The sequence below is a fragment of the Caretta caretta genome, chromosome 16 (assembly GCF_965140235.1).
Source record: "Caretta caretta isolate rCarCar2 chromosome 16, rCarCar1.hap1, whole genome shotgun sequence".
Lineage (NCBI taxonomy): Eukaryota > Metazoa > Chordata > Testudines > Cheloniidae > Caretta > Caretta caretta.
In genome coordinates this window covers 23,559,564-23,580,581 of record NC_134221.1, presented here as the reverse complement: position 1 = coordinate 23,580,581, position 21,018 = coordinate 23,559,564, and the positions used below count along the sequence as shown (strand labels likewise).

General features: G+C 49.1%; 2 protein-coding genes across 10 annotated transcripts in view; both read right to left on the bottom strand.

Annotated features, from left to right (window-relative positions):
- Positions 1–19,584, bottom strand: part of ADGRD2 (adhesion G protein-coupled receptor D2) — a 68,447-nt gene extending 48,863 nt beyond the window's left edge. For 4 of the 9 annotated variants that reach the window (XR_012665230.1, XM_048823171.2, XM_048823170.2 and 1 more), the window contains exons 1-10: positions 19,496–19,584; positions 18,379–18,504; positions 9,780–9,857; positions 9,109–9,172; positions 7,959–8,195; positions 6,314–6,967; positions 5,077–5,175; positions 4,346–4,431; positions 3,475–3,753; positions 1,464–1,575 (exon numbers count right to left, since the gene is read on the bottom strand). Coding sequence is in view for 8 of the 9 variants with exons in the window: in XM_048823171.2 (XP_048679128.1) it covers positions 1,464–1,575; positions 3,475–3,753; positions 4,346–4,431; positions 5,077–5,175; positions 6,314–6,967; positions 7,959–8,195; positions 9,109–9,172; positions 9,780–9,857; positions 18,379–18,447 (1,678 nt within the window). In the remaining variant the exon portion in view is untranslated. Of the gene's footprint in view, positions 1–1,463; positions 1,576–3,474; positions 3,754–4,345; positions 4,432–5,076; positions 5,176–6,313; positions 6,968–7,567; positions 7,791–7,958; positions 8,196–9,108; positions 9,173–9,779; positions 9,858–11,073; positions 13,428–13,541; positions 13,626–18,378; positions 18,505–19,495 lie in introns of those variants that run through there. The other 5 variants (XM_075120385.1, XM_075120384.1, XM_075120383.1 and 2 more) reach the window with 5 other exon arrangements.
- Positions 19,502–21,018, bottom strand: part of LOC125623653 (kinesin-like protein KIF14) — a 35,433-nt gene continuing 33,916 nt past the window's right edge. Inside the window, 2 exon segments of the mRNA XM_075120596.1 lie at positions 19,502–19,630; positions 20,711–20,886. Coding sequence (XP_074976697.1) covers positions 19,502–19,630; positions 20,711–20,886 — 305 coding nt within the window.

Sequence of the window (21,018 nt, the reverse complement as noted above, 5' to 3'; positions counted from 1 at the left end):
CATAAGTACCCGTAGGACCAAGGAGAGAACAAAGCAATAGAACCCGTGGGGGAGGTTCCCCTCATACCCAGCCTCCTGGTGAGCCCTTCAGATGGTGACATCACTGGCCAAAGGAAATGGTGGGAACTCAGAGATCTGAAAACTGAGCGAAGTCCAGGAGAACAGACGGCTGGACGCACCCCTGCTTTGTGTGGGTGTGAGAGTCGGGGGAGGGATGGGACAAACTGACCTACTGGGGGTGCCCCGAGTCTAGGATTCGGTGGGGTGTCTGCATGATCCCTTCCCCACACTACCCCCACCTCCCCAGACACCCCAGCCCTCACTTCAGACCCGTGATACCACCCACGCCCTTGAAGTGTTTTACGGAACAAGGCCCAGCCCAGCCCACCCGTTTGCTCAGACAAAGACGCTGCCTAGACCCTCAGCTTCTCCTGCCAGGGCCTGAACTCAAGTTTGTGGAAAGCCCTTGTTAAAATAGTGTGAGATCTGAGCTTGCATGTGTACCTAGCTGTGAGGTGCCATGTGTGGGGGAACATCACCCTCTTGTGGAGACCTTGGGGAAAGTCATGCTGACTGGAGCATTCCTCAGTGCTACTGCATGGAAAGGATTTCTTGTAATTACGCTTCCTGGTTTGCAGTTTAAAATGAAACTATAGTGTGATGTTAAGTGATCAGGAAGGAAGGAAATATAGCCACAGCCTCACCTCAAGCATCCCCTCCCACCCTTAAAATAGCAAGTTTACTCTCTGCAGCCAGATTTCCAAATGAGGCCTCCCAGTGTGCAGTGTCAGACAGCCGGGGCCTGATTTACCAGAAAGAATCAGCGGGAGCTATCGGCTCTCCACATCTCCGACAAGCAGGCCCACCTCCAGGTGCGTGCCCACAAACCAGGGCGTCTCAAATCAGCAGACGTAGCTGAAATCGTTGGCCATAATGCTTAGCCCTTGTATACCCAGTGTTATGTGACCTCGGGGGAGTTAGCCGAGGCATGCCTGTTCCCCCAATAATGACACAGGCATGGGATAAGTGAACAGAACCACCTCCGTTTCTCCCCACAGAAGGGTACAGCGCAGTTTCCCTCCTGCTGCCGGAGCTGCTGATACCAGTTTCCCTTTCTCCCGGAGACAGGACAGGCACACGCTGCCAAGAATTTCCTCCCAAGATTACTTCCTGAGACGGGATCCCCCTGGGAGCAGCCACGTTCTTTCTGGGCTGCATGTGGGTGTGCAGAAAAACCCCACTCCCCGAGCCAGGACAGTAACCTTGTTAGACCACTTTCACCTTCAAAGTGCTGGGCTAGGAACTTGCTGGGTAACAGCTCCCAGCTGGAGACACACCCCCTGCCCCACCACCATCCCAGCCCAAACTAACACTGTCATAAAGGCTGCTCATTCTTGCCCCTTTCAAGTGCAAGATGGCTCAAGCTTTCACGGCTGCCCAGAGCCCGGCTAGTTCATACTCACTGATGTTCCTGTGCTGGATCGCTATCTTTGTCCTTTCTGCAGTCAGAAGTTGGTCTAGGTTTGAGGCCATTCTGTCCATGTTCTCTACAACAGTCATAGGCCCTCTGATAATCTAAGAAACACACAGTCATTTGTGAGATTTCCTTATATCAAGTGGTGCAGCTTAGAACCAGTGTTGCCAACTCTCATGTCTCATGATATTTGTTTTTTTTCAAAGCCTCAGCTACAGGAGTCAGGTGATGACATGAAAATCTCAGTTTTCTGTTTTCTTTTCCCTTTGTTTTAAATAAGTCTCTTGCCCCACTGACAGCAGAGAAAAGCTTGCAAATTCGCTCAAAAAAACAACAAGCAAAGAAACAAGACTCAACTTGATTATTAAACCTCATGCTTTTGGGGGCCTGACTCCTGATTTTTGAACACTTGGGGTTGGCTGTGCTGTAGAACACACCCATGTCCCCTGAAACCGACTCACAAGGGAAAGAGCTGCCCACAAGAAACTGAGCCATTACTTGAAGAGCTACAAACTCACGGCCTGATCCCAAGAGGTGCTGAGCACATGGACCATCCTGCGTATCACAAGTGTGATCGTGCTGCATAACGAGGGCACTCGAAACCTCATGGCAACAGAGCTCACACCCTCCAGCTCCCCCTGCAGAGGTCGCTACCGCCCGAGCTAAAGGGGAATCCCTGGGAGTAGTAGTGGGTTTATGATGCAGCTGAGAAGTTCTCCAGGAGAAGGCTGTGCCGTGCACTTAACCCCTGGCCACTGCATGTACCGCAGCCAGCGAGCTTGACTTTTGAACTCAAGCTGAAAGACTCATGCCGTGATCTCTGGAGGTCCCTGGTTCAATCCCCAGTGAATTGGCCATGACGGTAGGTGTTGCACATACACCCAGGAGGGGCCAGGTCATACAGAAAGGGCCGACATGAGAGGACAAGATAAAAGCAATCCCAGCATCTAATGGAGAAGGCCCCCGCTGAGGGGGACATGATGAATGTTTCTCACACAAGGCTCTACAGTGTTTTGAACAGTTTGGAGTCTGGAAACAGATGCTGTCTTGGCATCCCATCTGCAAACATTACAACAATGCAATTTTAAAAAGCTAGCACACCATCCCTGCCAGGCACAGCGGGGCGGGGGGGTGGAGGGGGAGGCACGGGTTCAGTGATCTGCCATGGAGTGCGTTAACCCCATAGGGAACAGGCCCCTGAAAGGCAAGTGTCATGGCGTTAGGCAAGCTGGCTTGAACAGGACAGAAGCCGAGGGGGGCTCCCAAGGGAGCTTGCAAGGAGGGGGGCAGCCTGGAGAATTAGCATTGGACTGCAGCAAATGAGAGAGCACGCAATCACTGGAGCAAGCAAAAAGACTGCTGTAGGAGGATGTTTGATGGGCTGCCCGATGCTGCTTGACAGCATCGAACTAGGAGTCTAGGGTTTGCACCTTCAAACACAGCAATTCCTGGTACTGGTGCTACTCTAGGGCAGGGCGAGACAGTTCAGAAATCATAGAATCATAGAATAATCAGGGTTGGAAGGGACCTGACCCTCTCGCTGTCCCTCAAAATATTCATGCAGCTCTGAAGCCAAACTGGATCACTGCAAAGGTTCAGAACGCCTGGTTAATTCCTCCATAGATTCCTCCACCCCTGCCCCCTAATAACCTCATTTTCATGCTGTCTGTGCAATCCCAGGCTCCAGCCAGGAGCTGGACTGCAAGTGCCATGACGTTGCCAGGAAGGCTGTTTGCATGAGACCCAGCGCACCAACAATCTCTAGAGAGAGCCTCCTCTTCCCGTTCCAGCCAGCTCCAAACTCTGACCTTTGGAGGTTTGCCCCACACTAGGTCCACCCACAGGATTAGTCATCAGATCATTGTGATCCAGTGAATCAAGGAATTGCAGACCCCAGCAGTACGGGCAGATGTGACATAACCCTAGTCTGCAGTGTCTACAGACTCTGCTGAGGCGAGGCAGGTAGTTGGGTTCATGCATACATCACAAGCCTATTTCACCTGGCTGATTTCTGACCACTTGTCAGTATTTTGCTCCTCCAGGATCAGTCCAGTCACTTCCACGTAATACTGGCTCAGCTGTTCCAGGATCTCCAGCTGTTCCTGCTCCTGGACTTCAACGTCTGAAACTTGCTTTAGAAACTGGACCACGCCCAGCAGGTCAGCTGGCTTCACCGGGATCTCCTCCTCCCTCAGGACGATCGTCAGAGCATGGAGAACATTGACAGCTGCTGAGATGTTCATGTCTCTAACATCGCCCAAGAAAATATTCTCAGGAATCTGCCAAGGAAAAGCCTTTTACCCCAGAGCAGACCCCACCTCTGTCCAAAGACATCAAATGATGTGGAGTTTATTAAGGGCTATGGGTGATGCTCTGTGCCCACCCTCCAATACACAAGGAGGCTGCCCTGCCAGCCACCCATAAGCTATTGACCTGCAAGCTGGTGACTAGTGCAAAATGCACCATGTGCAGGGGAAGGGAGATCTGTCCCGCTCTGCCACATGGGAGTATATGGGTGTTTGCTGAACTCAGTGTGCAAACGAGGCCTGGAATCACTACTGTATACAGGGCTCCCCTGCTCACAGTAATGAGTCCCCCACATCAGGCCCCAGTGCTCTGAAATGGTTTGTCAAAATGATACAAAGGTAAATATTTAAAAAGCCAGAAAAAGAGGTGGTGCGTCTATTCGTGAGGTTCCTCCCACTCCTGGAGTGCAGCACTAGAGGGGCCAAGGGTACACAGCTTAAGGCTGGGAGGAAAAGAAACGCACAAGAATGAACAATGGCACAGCAAGTCGGCTCTGGCCTATTCTAAGCTTTGGGAACTCCCAGCAACAAAAGGTCCCGAAGGCCTGGGTTCTCACACACTCACCACGGTAGCATTTGCGAGGATATTAACCCTACTGATCAGTGGCGGGCTGGATTCTGATTGGGTTTTCTTCAAGAGTAAATACACATCTGAGAATAACACAAAGACATAAGAGTTGCAGCGATCCCCAGAAATGTCCCATTTTCAAGTGCCTGGGCAGTAGCTCCTTGGGACTCACTGATGTGCTGGGAGGACAATCAGGACAAGCTGCCGACACTTGCGGAGGTAATTTGTGCCTTTTACCTTCAGTGCAAAGACATCCACTGGAGGACACCAAGAGCTGACATTTCAGCAGCTCGGCCAAACTTTTGATCTCTGTGACCTCCCCTCCCTCAGCCCATCTCCCCACGCAACAGGACCAGAGATGCTTGGAGTTGATCTTACCCTACAGTGCTGTCACTGTAAGGGAGACAATACCCAGGAGTCCTGCAACGTGCAGTATGGATAACAGAAAACTGAATAAACTGAAGATAAAGTTAAAATCTGTAAGAGCAGCAAGCAGGAGCCTGTCTGCTTTGCATTCAGCCAGGACACACTTGTCCTGAGGTTGTGACTACAGCACATTTTGACATTTATTTAATTCAGGAAGTTGAAAATGTTAGAAATTATAGATTAGACTGTAAACTCTTCAGGGCAGGGACTGTGTCTTCCTGGGTGTCTGTATAGGGCCTGATCCTGGCCAGGACCCCTGAGTGCTACCATAACAGAAATAGTAAATACATCACTGGCTGTACCCTTCTTGTAGTGGCAGACGAAAGGCAAGGAACGCGAACAAGAAGTGTCACGAACTCCACCACTGCCAACGTCAAGAACTCTGCATTGCTCCACAGGCCCTGGAGAGATACACAAATGAGGCCCAGAATGCTGAGACACGCACTGTTTCCCCTCCCACCCCCCCCGGGGCAGGACATTTCACAGATGAGCCACAAACTTTGTTTTAAGGCTGAAAATCACCAGTTGCTCCTTAAATAGCCCCACTGTTCTCCCATGCACGGCCTGGCGCATGGATTCCTTGCGCTGCTCCGTAACGTAGCTTCTCAGACAGCCTGCACAGTTAGATGCCTACCCCAGATACATCACAAGGAGACAGAAATGCCAGGGCTTGAGTTCTGGGTTTGATTAGGAATTGTCAAGCCAGCTGGGATAAACTACGGTGCTAAACAGCGCTTTTTGCTCAGGAGGACCCTGAAGCACTAGGAAGAGGATATAAAGGGTCCAACAACAGAAATTGACAGATAACAGGGGAGCAAGCGTAGACTGAGGCTGTTTCCACGCTCTGCCAGTGCAGCCGTGCTGCTAAAAGGCGCGCAGCGGAGCGGCTGTTGGTCAGTGGGAGCGAGCTCTCCCGCCAACAAAAAACGTCCACCCCCAACGAGCGGCGTTAGTGTTGTTGGCAGAGCACTCTCCTGACGACAACCTGCTGTTCACACAAGCACTTGTCATTGACAAAACTTTTGTCTTTCAGTGTGCGTGTGTGTGTGTGTTTTTAACATCTCTCTGAACGACAAACGTTTTGTCTTTCACTTGCCAGTGGAGACGAAGCCTAACTTCTCCAACTGAAACTAGAGGGGAAACATGATGGAGGAAGAGTATAATTAGCCCAGTGCAAATTTTCCCAGGACACTGGAGTTCATGACAGAAAGTGCCATGGAATCTTTAATGACAACAAATGAACAGGACCTTGGTCTCAGGTCTTACCTGGATGGCAACCACCCCCCTTCCCCCAGTGTTCAAACCGACCTTCCTTTCCCTCCCCAAAAGATACACCATCCTCCAAACATTCCCCAGCTATCCATCCTCCCGGTGCAAACCTCTCTTCCTATGGGTGATGCTTACACCCGCATGGAGGCCTATTGTCTTCGGTACAGCTGTACCTGGCAGAAAGCTGCTGCCTTTTGCTGATCTGCAGCTCAGAACCTAAGCCTGGAAAGCCAAGTATGTCGAGGCCCTGACGCTGCGAATGAGTCTTACCTGGGCACAGGAACTGTGCTGTCACTTCTTGTACAGCGGGCTCGATCTCCAGAGTGTAACTGCCCCACCTGAAGATAAGCTCATGTTCTATCAGGCAGCATGACCGGACTCTCTCTATCTGCTCTTTGCTAAGGACTCTCCGCCACATGTTCAGGTCAGTGATGTTCCCACTGAAGGACTCTTTCTCCTTGAAGGTGCCCCCTAGTGAATCTTGGTCTTGTCCAATAATAAAAGTTCCATGAGCGTAAATAGCCTGGCTGGCCGGTGGCCCTGCGGCACACAGTCCAGCAGCAGAGGCCTTCTTCTTCCCGTCGGCGTAGATGGCCCATGTCCCATTCCGCTGTTGCCAGGTGACACAGAAGTGATGCCACAGCCCGTCGCTGCGGAACACGGGCAGGTACGGGGAGTGGTGTCCGTGGACGATGATGGCAAATCGTACAAACCCTTCCTCATCAACAAAGCCGCGCAGCTGGAACTCGTTAATGAAAGCAGGGACAGCATAGGAGAAGACGGTGGAAATCTCCTGGGTCTTGTTGTCCCACTGGATGTGGGCACAGGCGGTGACAGCAGGCATCACGGGGAATTTGGCCAGAACCTTCACGTACTTAGTGTCTGTTTTGTTTCTGAACACCAGGATTGGTGCTGTGTGAATTCCTGGAAGAGGAACATTCAAAACTTCAGCCAAGACAGGGCAGGAACCTGGACCAAATCCTGCTCCCTCTCTCTGGTAAACAACCATTTCTTTTATTTCATCCCCACAAATTCTAACGACCCTTGACCCCAGCACACCACAATACCATAAATACATGCTTGAGGGGTCTCAGCTACTTTTAAAGGGGATGATGCTGGCTAGATTGATGCCTGGAGAGGGAAGGGGAGTTTAATGCTAGAGCATTTCTGCAACTGCCACTTTTGAAAGTGACGCTTCCAGCAACCAGGATGGTAAATAATGAATTTGGGATTAACTGCTCATCGCCAATGGCCCGTCTTCTGCAGGCAGAGCCTAGAGAAGACCTCCCAGATCACCCGACTATGCTCAGCACAGTAGTGATATGTGACTACCCAGTGCTGGATTGCTGCAACCTATGCCCCCAGTCATATTACTTATAGAATTACTTCTGCAGCTATGTTCCAGGGGACACATCCAGCAAAACAATCCTTGCCTTGATGCTGAGGTGGAGCATGGAGAATTAGTCCATGACACCCCAGGGCATGAGATCCCTCCTTAAAACTCTCCTTTACCAGGATACCTACAAATAACTGGATACTGGTGAGACATCTGATGTACCACTGTCTGGCCTGCTGACCAATACTCTCTCATTGTTTCCTTGTACTCCCCCTTCTCTCTGTGTCCATCTGTTGTCTCTTGTCCTATACTTAGACTGTAAGCTCCCTGGGACAGGTTCTGTCCTTTTGGCTTGTGTCTGTACAGCACCTCGTGCAATGCGGTCCTGGTCCATGCTTGGGCTCCTAGGCCCTACAACAATACAAATCACAAGAATAATTCTTCCAGACTAATAACTTCCCCTCACAATATCCAGACACATCTGTTTTGTAAAAGATGTATCTGACCTCTGGGCCTTCATGGGTTTCTTTGTTCCTGGCTAGGCCAAGCTAGTTGCCCCAATGCCCATCTTATACTCACGTCTCTGTTTGTGTTTGTGCAGGAATGCCTCCCTCTCGTCTAACCAGACAGAGCTTTGCACTTGGTGGGAGCGCAGCAGTTTGCTGACTGAAGCCAGCTCGCTGTCCCTGATCTCAAAGAGCAGCTGTGCAAAGCGTTGTTCACAGTGTCTGTTCGCATGCCACCAGTCCAAGGGGACGTCCACATATTCATAAACATCTCCCGAGGTTGCAATGGTGGCAGCCGCAGCACCAAAATCTGAAAGGCAGATGCGCAAGCTGGGCCACATGCTACACCATGCAGCACAGGAGCCAGGAGGACACATGTCAGTTTGGAGAAAGCACCAGAGCGGTTTCCTCCTTCCCAGCCCATTTGCCCCTGGACGCCTGAGGCCTTCATTTCAACAGCTTCATTAATAATTTTATTAAGATACTAACTACGTGCCACACACCCACTCATGCCACCTGGGGTCAGCCTCACGCAGGAGATCAGCCATGCACTTGCAAACATGGGCTTTGCGCAGCCCTTGAAAAGTCAGAAGCAGAATCTCGCACCAGAACGCAGCACAAAGGGACGTCGGCGAACAGGGACAGACTTTAGCCGATTGCCTCAGGCCTAAGATGAGGGAGATCTGAGAGCCTGGAAGTGTTGGCTTTCCCCACTCCCAGCCCTCAGATCTGATGCATCCATATGAAACACCCAAAATAGTGGCAATGTCAGGACAAAACAAAACACACTGCCGTTCACCTGAGGGACACACTTTAAGACATCTTAGTGAGACTCACTCAGGGACTGAAGGACAGAGCTTAGGCCCCGTTTTTCAGCTCCCCTCGGTTCCATATTTGCAAGTGGCAATTTGCACTCACAAAATTGCTCCCATATTGTTTGCACTCACAAATGAGTCACAGGCACAAATATCAGCAGTTGGACAGCACTTACCTGATTTTCACCTGCTAACCTGGTAATTAGCTGTACAAATACTAATATTTACACCTGCAATGAAATTTGGGTCCAACAAATGTTGGTTGCAATTTACAACCATATAAAAAAGGGTGTGGGAGGGGGGCAGGGGGTAAACGTTAGCTCTTACAGACCCAAACATATTTTCATAGATTCTCTGTGCTGAATATTGTTCACACAAAAAGACTCAAGTGCTGATTAGGACACTAACCTTTTGAAGTGTGATTATCAGCAAGGGCAGTAAAGTCTAAGACTTCTCTGGACAGGCTAGCAATCTGCAAGAAACAACACCGCATGGTGGGAGCAAGGTTTAGGCGATAAACAAAGAGGGTACGTTTACTGCTGAGTTCCCTGTTTAAGCCCATGCAGTCTGGTGTCTCTGCTCACACTGCACTGTTCTAGCAAGTTTTCCTTGTTATATACATGGCTATAAAGAACCTCTGAAAATAAACGTTTCATAGTGAAATACTATCCTCCACACAGTTACATGGGATAATCAGGAAATTAGAAATATAACAATATCCATTGCTGAGGCTCTAACAACAAAGTGCTATTATTAAAGTACCTGAATCTGCCAAGTGAAATCCACCTCTTGCTGAAACCCACCAGAGTATGACCAGTCGCAACCATCTCCTTTGGATTGTACCATCAATAACAAACCAATGACTAAATACATCGAACTATCAGAAAAGGTATAGAAGGGTTTATTCATTTTATTTTAGGAGATTAATTCCAGTGTCACTCAGAATGACCTCACCGAGGACTCAGGCCCCGTGTTTCAACATCCTGACTGTTAGGGAAATGTCTTTGGAAAATTCCTAGCTGTTTTAAGAATTCAAATTATCCAGCTACTAAAAGCAATTAAGTCCTTGTAAAACTTACCAGAAAGCTGAGGAACCAGTATTCAGGTCTCGAGTGTTGCCGGACCATGTCGATTGGTTGGAAATCTTTCCCTCTCTGCTGGAATGGACAAAGCAATGATAGATAAAGATGTACTGCAGCCGTATAGCTAATTCTTGCATACAGAAATGGGGGGAAAGAAAATATCCAACCTACGTAGTCTGCGAGGCCCACTCTGTGCCTGTTGCAGATGAGATACCAAAAGCCGATAACTCTGCAGAAGCTGTATCACCAGTTCATAAGTCGGACGGTTAGTGAACCTGCCTTACCTGCTTTTAACCAAATCAAGTCAGATGCATAAATTACATTTCTGAGCAGTGTCAAACGAGATCTTTGACAATGGTTCCAAGTAGGTGAGCTGGCCAGACAATGGGATCTTGTAAAGGTTTTGATAAGATGTAGCATAGGGACTAACCATCACAAATTGATACAACCCTTATTCCTTACATGTGGGTAAACTGAGGCGCAGAGAGGCTAAGTGACTTGCTCACAGCCACACAACAAATCAGCATTACAGTTAAGAGGAGAGAAACCAGGAGCACTCCCAATCCCCTGCTCTTAACCACTAACCCTCTGGTGCTTCTGCACATACAAAATCTATTTCTCAATAGCCAATCCTTGGCACCTAGAGTCCTATGAAAATGATACCACATGGAGATTTCGAAAGCTATCTTTTCAAAAAGCAAGTAGGGGGGTGACATTGCCCAAAGAGGAAGTGCTGATCCACTTGGCAGTCAGAATTTAAAATAAAAGCATTTGGAGACCACGTGAAAGTGACTCTGGTTCTAACAGAGCAGCCTGTAGGTCTGGAGGAAACAGACATTGCTAGCTGGCCACGGGTGGAACACCCTCCTCACCCTCCCTCCCCCCAAAAAGAAGAAAAAAGCACATTGACTGAGATGCTAAATGCTGGGAAGACAAACAAAAGAACGCATTCAACGTGACTAGATGGGAGGGGCCAAAGACCAAGAGTCAAGGGACTCTCATGGGACTGCACAGAAGAGAAAACTAGAGAAGATGACCATGTAGCAATGGGATGACTGACTATAATGAGCATTATGTCCACACGCCTTGCAAATATCACCAGTCTCCTGTGGCAAAGGCAATTAATACAATGGAAAGCTAAGGGATGTTGATTGCACTTTAGGACAATGACACTTTGCTTTAGTTTTATATTAACTTGTATCAGAGACAAAGAGATCTGAACATTTAAAAATCTGATTGAAAAACAAGCTTCTTGTCCATTGGAAGGGAAAGTACACGAATATTATTTTACCTTCTCTAGTGCCTTTCACCCCAGCTTCACAAGGCCCTTTATCAGCAATGGATTGAACCTCCCAGCACATCCCTTAGGTAGGTGTTGGTTTCTCCAGGGGTAAACTAGGAGGTGATGAGTCAGAACCCACGGCAGATCACGCCACACTTACTTCTAAGATCGTTTTCAACCTATGAACCACAGGGAGAGCTGTGCTTCTCTGGGACTGTGCAAATCCCAAAGCCCAGGACACAGCGTGTGAGAGCTGGGGACAAAGTGTTCTTGGTTAAGGGGATCCAGCGGTGGAATAATCTTCCAGAGGAAACCAGGCCAATCCAGAGTCTGGTCATCTTTAGGAAACATTCCAAAGCCTTCCTCCTTGAGAAAGCCTTTCCAGCATAAGGAATGAACACTCCTCCTATTCCTGAACCCCACCTGCCCCCCAAAACAAACAAATATCCTAATCCAGAGACTCCATTTAGTCTGCTAGTGACCCTCCTGTTTCTACTAAATTTATGTGGCAGACACCTAGATGCTACAGCAATGGGTGGCATGGATAATAAACCCGCTAGGTAGACAGTAGGGGCAGAGCCAGGAATGAAACCCAGACTTTCTGTTGACTAGCTCTGTGCTTTAGCCTCCAGACCAAACTCCCACCCTATAATAAAATATGTCTGCTAAAGGAAGACTTCATACTCCAAACCCAAACCAGCAGGATACCTGGTATTTCCCACCATCAACCCTTCAGGGGCCTAGAGGTTTAAAGATTCTATTGTTCCCCCAACACTGTAACTAAGAACCAATTATTCTATCCCCTTCATGCAATATTAATTCCTTCATACCTGAACCGCACTGGACACCAGTCACACACTTACTCTTCTTGCTCCAGGATTTCTTCACTTCACCATAAATTATGTACAATCCATACCTGTCTGGTGGGTGAGTCTGGCTCTGAGAGCGGTCTGGGGGCAGAATGGTTCTGGGGTGCAAGGTGGGGGGAAGGTAATTGCTTCCACAGGAGGGGTGTTGTGTGCAGGTTCAGCAGCTGGAAGGCTGATATTGTATATAAACACAATATCTGAGACCCGCAGGATGAATCTGTTAATTCTCACCCCACAGCGATGACCCAGGGAGAACTTTAATAACCTCCTCTCCCCACAAGGAGCCAGCCATGTACACAAGCCACACAAAGCAAGAGACAAAGCACTGAGCAGCTGTACTGTCAGCTGGTTGTTATGCTGAGACCACCTAACTCCCTGCAGGTCTCTGATGGGACTGGAGCCAATACTTACCTGAGAATGAAGGCGATGGGCTGAAAGACTTAGTTATAAAAGTTGTGGGATTTCTTATTCTTGGGGGAGGTTTTGCCTGCACAGACTTCCTCTCTCACAGCCCATCTGGATATTGCACATCCACTTGCAAAGTTTTAAAAATCATTTACTTAAAATCAAACTCGTCTTGTTTTGAGAGAACCTAGCTAATACTGAATAGATATTAATCTGTTGAAACTGGACTTCGCACCAGATGCAAAAATAAGCAGGAAAGCGCTTAAAAGGGCTTGATTTTAAAATCCAGCACTGGTCCTTTGTGGCAGGAAGCTGACAGATAATCTTCCCCGGGTGCTACTTGGTATTGTGTTATTCTGAACAGTTTAATCATTTAATGTTGTATTCGAGTGGGTAAAACCCACAACTGTTGTGACTATTTTTGTAAATCCACCTTCTCCCCCCCTCATCAACAAATCTTCGGAGACTGACAGACACAGGGCAACCCGCTCCTCAGCTGCACCAAATAACCAGCCAGGCATCTCCAGGGGAAAATACCCCACTCCCCCAAGACAGTGGCTCTCCACCTTTCCAGACTACTGTACCCCTTTCATGGGTCTGATCTGTATTGTGTGCCCTCAAGTTTCACCTCCCTTATAACTTGCTTACAGGATCAGACATAAACAGGCAAATGGGTCACACTGTTACTGAAAGTTTGCTTTCTCATTTTACCAAGTAATTCTAAAATAAATCAAGTGGCACATAAATACTGCACTTACCTTTCAGTGCGTAGTACATAGAGCAGTACAAACAAGTCATGGTCTGAACGTGTAGTTTGTCCTGACTTCGCTAGTGCTCTGTAGGTAGCCTGTTGTGAAACTAGGCAAATCACCCTGGCAGATCTCTGCGTACCCCGCGCTGGGAACCACCCCCCCAGGGGACTGCCCGGGCCGACAGCGGGGCTTTCCGCTCCGCAAACGCGGCTCTGACCCGGGAGCGGTTCCCGCGCGGAGCGTCCCTGCGGAAAGCGCCCGCGGCCAGACCCGCTGGAGGAACGCGCCGGTCCCCGGAAAGCTGCAGCGGCTCCGAAGGGCTCCCCGGGCCCGGGCCCGGACCCCGCCTCCCCTGACGCCGCCCCAGCCCGAGCCCCAGCCCCGCCAGGCTCCAGAGAGGCGAGTCCAAGCGCAGCCGCCCCGGGCAGCCGCCCCCCGCCCCGGCTCCTACCGTCCGACGGCTCCGGGCTCACGCCGGCCCCGGGGCGCGGGGCGCTGCTGCCCGCATGGCCTCCCCGCTCCGCGGCGCCCGGCTGGAGGGGACTCGCCCCTGCCCGGCCCCGACGCTCCCTGCCCCGCCACTCACATGCACATCGCAGCCTGGGGCGTAACCGCGGCCGCCTCCCCTCTCTGGGAGCCGCCCGGCGGCCCCTTGCCCCGCGGCCCCCGCCGTCGGGGGAGGGCAGCCGGCTCCTGCTCCAGCCCAGCCGCCGGAGTAACGCTGACAGCTCCACCGGCTGCACTGGGGGCTCCCGGCAGCCAGGCCCAGCTCGGCGCCCCTCCTCCGGCTGGGCACCTGCTCCCCTACCCCGTTGGAGCCTGTCTAGAGCCCAGCTGCTGGCGAAAGGAGCAACAGCAGGATCAAGCACAGGGGCTGGCCCTAGCCCACTCCTGCCGGCAGCAAGGAGCCCCAAGGACAGCTGGTTAGAAGGGGGGCAGCTTGCCTGCCACCCCAGCCCAGGGGCTAGCTGCTAGGGGAGGCTCCTGGTAAGAGAGAGGGTTGGTGTTTCTTGAGGACCAGTCCCTAGACCAGCACCAGATCATCAGCTCTCCCTGAGAATTTAGGAAGGCACCAAGCCAGGCTCTGGTATCAAAAAGGTTGAGAAACAGCGATAAATACTTCTGAAAAACTAGCTTTGAGAGCCATGTATCTCCCCTGAGGCTGGGCCTGATAGACATGTGGGTGCCACATAGTGGGATGCCCTAACTGGCTTTGCCCTTCTACATCCTACTAAAGACCTCCAGGCCTCCAGTGTTTTCACCTAGCACCACACAGGCAAACTAAAAGCAGCCTTCACAGCCCAGGGGAGTTTCTCCAAATCCATTTATTTTACATTAGAGCAGAATGACAAAACATTGGCTTTTTAGTATGAAAAATTTGGAAAGCATGGACACGTCAACATGAAACCTTTTGGACAACAAGAGTGGAGGGACATGATTTGGCCAAAGCAGGTCAGAGAGCCCTTTTGACAAGAGATGCTCTAACAAAACTAGTTGAATTCTTTTTAACAAGAAACAAAAAGGTGAGAGAGATGGAGGTTGTGTTGCTAATGTACATCAACATATTCAGGGGTCTCTACTTAATACCTTACAAGCAGTTTGTGCCACTAAAGACTCCCATGAAAGAGGTGAGATCATTAAGGTAATTATTACATGCCTGAATTTACACACTTTTTTTTGTTAAAGCTGGGTTGCTCCCACAATAAATAAGTGTTATTTAACTTCAGTTACAAAATATTTGCTTTTCACCACTCCATAATCAAAGGAGTAAAACTGACATTAAATGCCTACTGCCTTACAGATTAGAACAAGGTTTATAAAGGTTCCCAGGTCAGACAACGTGTGAAGTGTTGTTGTGATTTTCAAAGCCACATTCCCACCACGGTCCCTGTAGCAGAGAGCCTGAAGGCAGGATTTTAAGACTAGAGTATTTGGGCCACCTCCACAGTGCCCCAGCATTCTTAGCCTCTCAAGGGAGAGGCTCTCTTTTGATTAATGCTCGATTCAGCTTTGCTACAGCAACACTCACATAGTTCCCACTCCTCCCCCGTAAGTGAATGCTTGAGTCAGGCCCTGGATTCATGGGCAACTGCCTTTTGTTCTTTGGGGCCTCCATCCCGGAACGAAGGCAATTATCACAGCCCAGTGTCTCTGCTAGTTGCAATAAATCTCTAGCAGAAGAATGGACCTGGGAGGCAGCTGCTTCGGTCTGCTTAGTCACCGTTGCCAGTTGGTAAACTGACTGATGAGGAGATTCAGCATGAGCAGCACTGCACAAAGCATTAAAAGTCTTGACTTGCTTCAGCTTTGCTAGGTCTGGGTCCTGGTCTGTTGTGAGGAGCAGGGGAAGTGGTCAGAGCCAAAACCAAAAAAAGTTCAGATTGCATCTTTCATCAAGTATTTAACTAAGTGCTTTCCTGCTTACAGGGAGGCCATTAGGACTTCCACAGCACTTAACTAGCTAGAGAACTTTGCAAAACCATTAAATAGTTCTAACACTCCAACTCAGGAGGTAAGTATTCCCCATATGCCCAGGTGTAAAATAAGGTTAAACAAGTTTTCCTAAAGCAGAGTGCTGTCACTGGTACACCCAAAATGGAGATGCAGGTGTCCTGACTTTGTGCTTGCCTAGGCTGTGCTGCTTTCATCCCCCTCCTGAGATATGGCTATAGTACCTGCCTTTTACAGATGGGGAAAGGGTGGGGGAGGACAGGAGAGAAGCAGTCCTTGCTGAGTACTGTCCCCCACCCATTCTCCACTCACTTACATGAATTTACAGTGGTGCAGTTTCATTGACGTACTGCAGATTTAAAGAACCAAAACAAAGATGTGTAACAGACCACTACCCAATGTTTCCTGAAGACAGTTTAGCTGTGGAATCAGTTAACTCTTGGGCTGAAAATCTTCCAGAGTTGTGTGCCAACATGTTTCAGTCTAAATATTTTAAACAGTAGCTGGTCCTAGTGAGGGTCAAAGAAAGAGCCAATTAATTATGTTCAGAAGCTGCATTTGCTTGAAGCATATTCTCAATATTCCTTGTAACTAGAAGGAAATCTGCAGCATGTAGTTGCACCTGCAAGCAAGACCACGCAGCAATTTGAAGACCATCTCCAAATAGACCAGACAAGAGTAAAATGAGTAACTATGAAAAAGCATTACTTTTCAGACACCGCAAAGCAATTGTAGAGGCCCGTTTCCAAGCCACCTGGAGAGCATTCAAGTCACAACTTAAAGTTTTATAAACAGGAAACATGCTCTTGAAAACTCAGATTTGGAGGTTTTTCTGACTTCTGTTGTTTGAGGGATTCAAATTCCCTCTATTAAAAAAAAAAGACTTATTAGCTAGACTAGAAACCTGTTCTCACCTCTTCTCTGCTATTTAGCAATTTTCCCTAAATTCTGGCCTATTGTTTATATTCCAAGAGGCATCTCTGCAGAGGCTGGGGAGGAGCAATCACTTGGAGTGTAAATTAGTGAAGCAGGCATATGTCTTCCCATGAGGCAGGCTCCTCAACAAAGCAGCAACTCCACAGTGTGCCTTGGACACAAAAGAGGTACTTTAGAAAGCACTTTGATGAATGTCTGTATGGCAAGCTAGACAAGTGTCAATGCCACACGAGTTCTCACCCAGAGAAGTTACCATGTGACTTCAGTGAACAACCCGTCTTTTACCATGCCCAACCAATGAAGATTATTCCGAGAACAACTGCACAGCCCCTGCCCTTTCCACATACACATGCACTCACCCAGAATATTTTGCATTTCTCCATAAAACACTGCAGAGGGCTGCCAACAGAGAGGAAGTGTCTTCTGACTTTCTCTGCCAGCTAAAAGGGAGAAAGAAGTGAAGCAAGCAGAGAAAGTGAGTCTTGGGGCACCAAGCAGCAGGTATCATTGTGAGTGAGAGCCTGCACAGCTGTATGGGAGATGGTGGGCACTGGCTCAGAGTCAAGGTCTTAGTCTGGTAAACTGGACGCCCTGCTGTTGAGGCAGCACCACTGGTGAAGAGAACATTGGGAAGCAATATCAGGGCAGGCTGTAGGATTTAAGGCCTTTGTCTCCTCACTTCATGGGGGCAGGGGGAGGAGAGAGAAAGAATAAATGTGAGCAGATTCTCTCCATCCCCAGATAACCAAGAACAAAGTCAGCAAGAGGAGACTGCACTGATTGGTGCATCCTGTAGGTTTTGCCTTAGACTACACTTAGCCTAGGTGAGCCCCAGTCAGACTCACTGCCACAGTAAGCATAGGATGGTCCCAGAAGTATGCCCTTATCCACCACCCTGTAAGCCAACTCTGCACGTGAATTCCCCTCTCCCCAGTGAAAATGGAACACTCCAGTCCATTTCCCATGCACGGAGCAGCAGAATCCCTGCCAGCCATTCAAGGGACACCTGAGAAGAGGGACGAGTGTCTACACAAATAATTACTCTAAGTGTAAACAGTAGTCAAGCCATCAGTACATTGTCTCTCATGAGGCCGTTATAAGTACAGGAGGCATTCTAAGGCACCCACTGTCTGTGTAAGTAGGAATAAGGCCATCGGGAGAGTCGGTTGTGATACAAACACAGCCTGCTTACTCAAAATGTTGTGAGACACCTGAAGGTTTCCAGTTAGTGGTGGAATGACGGAGCAAGCTGTGCTGTTGACTCTGGGGAGTAACTAACCTTGGGTTTGCTTCTATTTAAGTATTTTCAAGCCAGTTAAATATCTGATTACATGGGATCGATTTAAAAAAACAATATTAGTTTTAGACGGAATTATACCATATTAGCAAGAGTTCTTGATCGCACATCACCACCACAGCTTGCAAATCTTTCACACAGCTTCAGAGAGGAGCTTCTCATTTACAGGGCAGTGATATCTGTATACTCAAACAGACTCAGCAAATATCTGCCAAATCAAGTAGGAACCAGTGTTTGTAAATGAGATGCAGAGGTGCAACAAAGCAAGGGAGCATGTTCATTAGGTCACTTTGCAGCTCATGGGCCCCTACAGTTAAAGTTTCCCCCAACCCAGTAGGGCGTGTGAGTCCACTGCAGCGTGTGCTTTTGCCACTCCTCCTACTGCGCAAGGCTGGCCTCCATTGAGTTTCCCCTCAAGTTTTGTTTGAAAGGTTTGCACAGGTAGCGAGAACGTCCGCCAAGTCTTCCCCGAGAGGGCATTCGCAATTATTGCGGTTAAAACAGCAACACCTCCGACACACCCCAGTGACAGAGCACTTTGCTCGCCAGCTTTATTGCTGCAGCAGCTATTCTACAAGAGCCTCCACACGGAAAGTTACCGTACCTGCTTCTCTGAAGACAAGTTCTGGCGCTGCAGGTCCAGGGGTTCCTCTGTGTTCTTCTGAATCTGCATATCAATATAGCTTTCTGCCCCTCCGGTGACTGCCTCCGTCACATTGTTTGGGAGGAACTGAAACCACAAACATTCCATCTTAGTGAAGTGTCATCGGATTATCAGCATTGCCTATTTCACAAAGCATTCTGGGAGGGACAACTCAAAGCTGGTCTTATTCACTACTGAGGAATCCACTGATGAATACTGGGGCAGGGGCTGTTGGGATGGCTAGTTGCCAGGATGCAAGAGTAGGAATTGAAGCCTACATTTCCCTCAAGCTCAGTCACTTCCCTCCCATCCCCATTGCAAGCTACAAGAGGAGACAGATCAGCTCCTCAGGACCAAAATTCTCAGCCATTCCTGCCCCCAACCCCCATGACCCCACTCTCAGCAGTCAAAGCCTCCAGAGCTGCCATCAACACAACTCTTACAATGCAGATATACATTGGCAATCTGCCAATTAGTCTCCAGCACACTGAACATTGAGAATTTGGGTACAGTATAAGCTGGATTTTAGATCTTGCTATGAGCAGGAATACTGGGCTACTCATAGTATTGTTAACCTGAGCATTTAATTCCATTAAAAAAAGCCTATCACCTTCACTTGGGAGATCAATCCATCACAGAGATTCCACTTTGCCACAGAAACAGGAGAGATTACTGCAGAGTTTAGCTCCAGCCAGTTAGAAGGTATACCAGGCCTGGTTTCTATCCCAGCTGAACCCCCAGGTCTGAGTAGGAATGTGTGGCAGAGAAACTTTCCAAGATGAAAGTTGATCAGTATTCAAAGAGTGTTTGGCAAATATTTGGACTTGGATGGCTTTTTTTTTTTGGTAGTGTAGCGAGCTGTTTGTCAAGCAGTACAATGCCCAGCTCCCAAGGAGGTTCCCACAATCCCAGGGAGCAATTAGAGAGCATAGGAGGCTATGAACTATCACCCATGGAAGGGGCTCTCATCAACTGGCCTCTCACAGACAAGGAGCAGCGTCAGCATCCGTGGAAGCAGCATTTTGATTGACAACTGGACAATCATCCCCACCTCCCCCAGGCAAAGGTTCAGCCTTACCTCAGCTCATTCAAGATTGGCTTCCAGCCCCAAAGCAACCATTAGCTGGCCGAGCCAGCTAGCAACAGCGACCACTGACTGCTCAATTTGCTCCTTGGATTCCAGGATCATAGATGTAATTTCACATTCACAGCCCTGCAGAAGGGAGGCAAGAAGGCCGGCGGCACATGTTCAAGTTGACTTTCTTTAGATTTCATTACAAGCATCATCTTTGCAGTGCACACTTAGCACAGCAAGGCTTTTACAGACAGACACTAGCTCATTAGAGCCCCAGGTTTACACACATTTTCTAGGCAGAGCCATTCTTGCAGGCTGCTTATTGCCAGATAGAGTGGGGAACATTTCCGCTATTCTCTCCCCTCCCCCATTACAGTGCTCATTAGACAGATTATTCCTTAGCAGCACAATCACAATGCACACATAGGCGATGCCTCACTGCTGCAAGGATTAGTTTGAGGCGCATTATAGCCTTAAGTAACATGCCTGAAAAAGGACTAAATCAGCAGATCAGCAACTCTGAGTCAGGGCCACCCCTGTGCTCTGCAGAGGTCCAGGATTCTGTGGACCTGGTTCCAGTCAAATCAGGCAGCACTATGGAGGCTGTGTGCTTTGACTCAACTCGTAGCAAGGAGGAGGGGGAATTAGAGAGAGACACCCCTCTGGTCAGATCAGGAGCAGCATTAAGGGCTCCCAGAAGGGAGGCTGGACTGAGTAGGTTTGAAGTTGTCAGGTGTCTTGTCACCTCTCCAGCCTTTCCCCGTACAGTCCTCAGGCTGAAAATTCAGAGTGCAGAAGTTCAGGACATTCTGCCTGGTTCTCTGCACCATGGTACAGGCTCTGTCACAGGCTCCTGCCTCCAATGGATGGCAAGAGCTAGGGAGGTGAACAGGTCTAGCAGAGATGTACAGCATCCAGGATCACCACCACCTAAGTCTATCCTCCCATGGGAGCCAAGCTAAAAGGGTAGGACAAAGTCATTAAGCTAGTAGTGGTGGCAGCATTAAGAGTTTCTGCAGCCACCTTGCTGGTATTTGAGGCCCCACATCCTGTGAAGCAAATGGTTCCGTCTTAAACATAATGCAAGATGACTTCTCATGCAACAGCCGCTGCCCGTTCACCAGCTTCTCCTCCTCATTACAGGGTTAGGAGAGTCCATCGCCATGGTCAGGCAATGGAATGGCCTTTCCCAGGAGCTCTAAGGGGACAGTGACTTACATTCAGCAAGAGGGCAACATTCCCACCAAGGTTCTTCACTTCAGCCTCTAGATGGTCCTTCAGAGCACCAGATCCAGGAGCACAGGTCTCCAAAAGCCTGACACAGACTGCTAGCTGATCTATTGAGGAGGAAACCTTGATGATGAGGTAGGCCTGGATGCTTCTATCATCAGACACTGGGAAGGGTGGAGAGGAAAGAAGGGGGACCCCTATGTTAAAGGGTGAGAAAAGCCTAGGATGGGTTCCAGGGTCTGGAACGACCAGGCAGACTCCATCCAGCTGCTGGTGTAAACATGACCCAGCCAGCA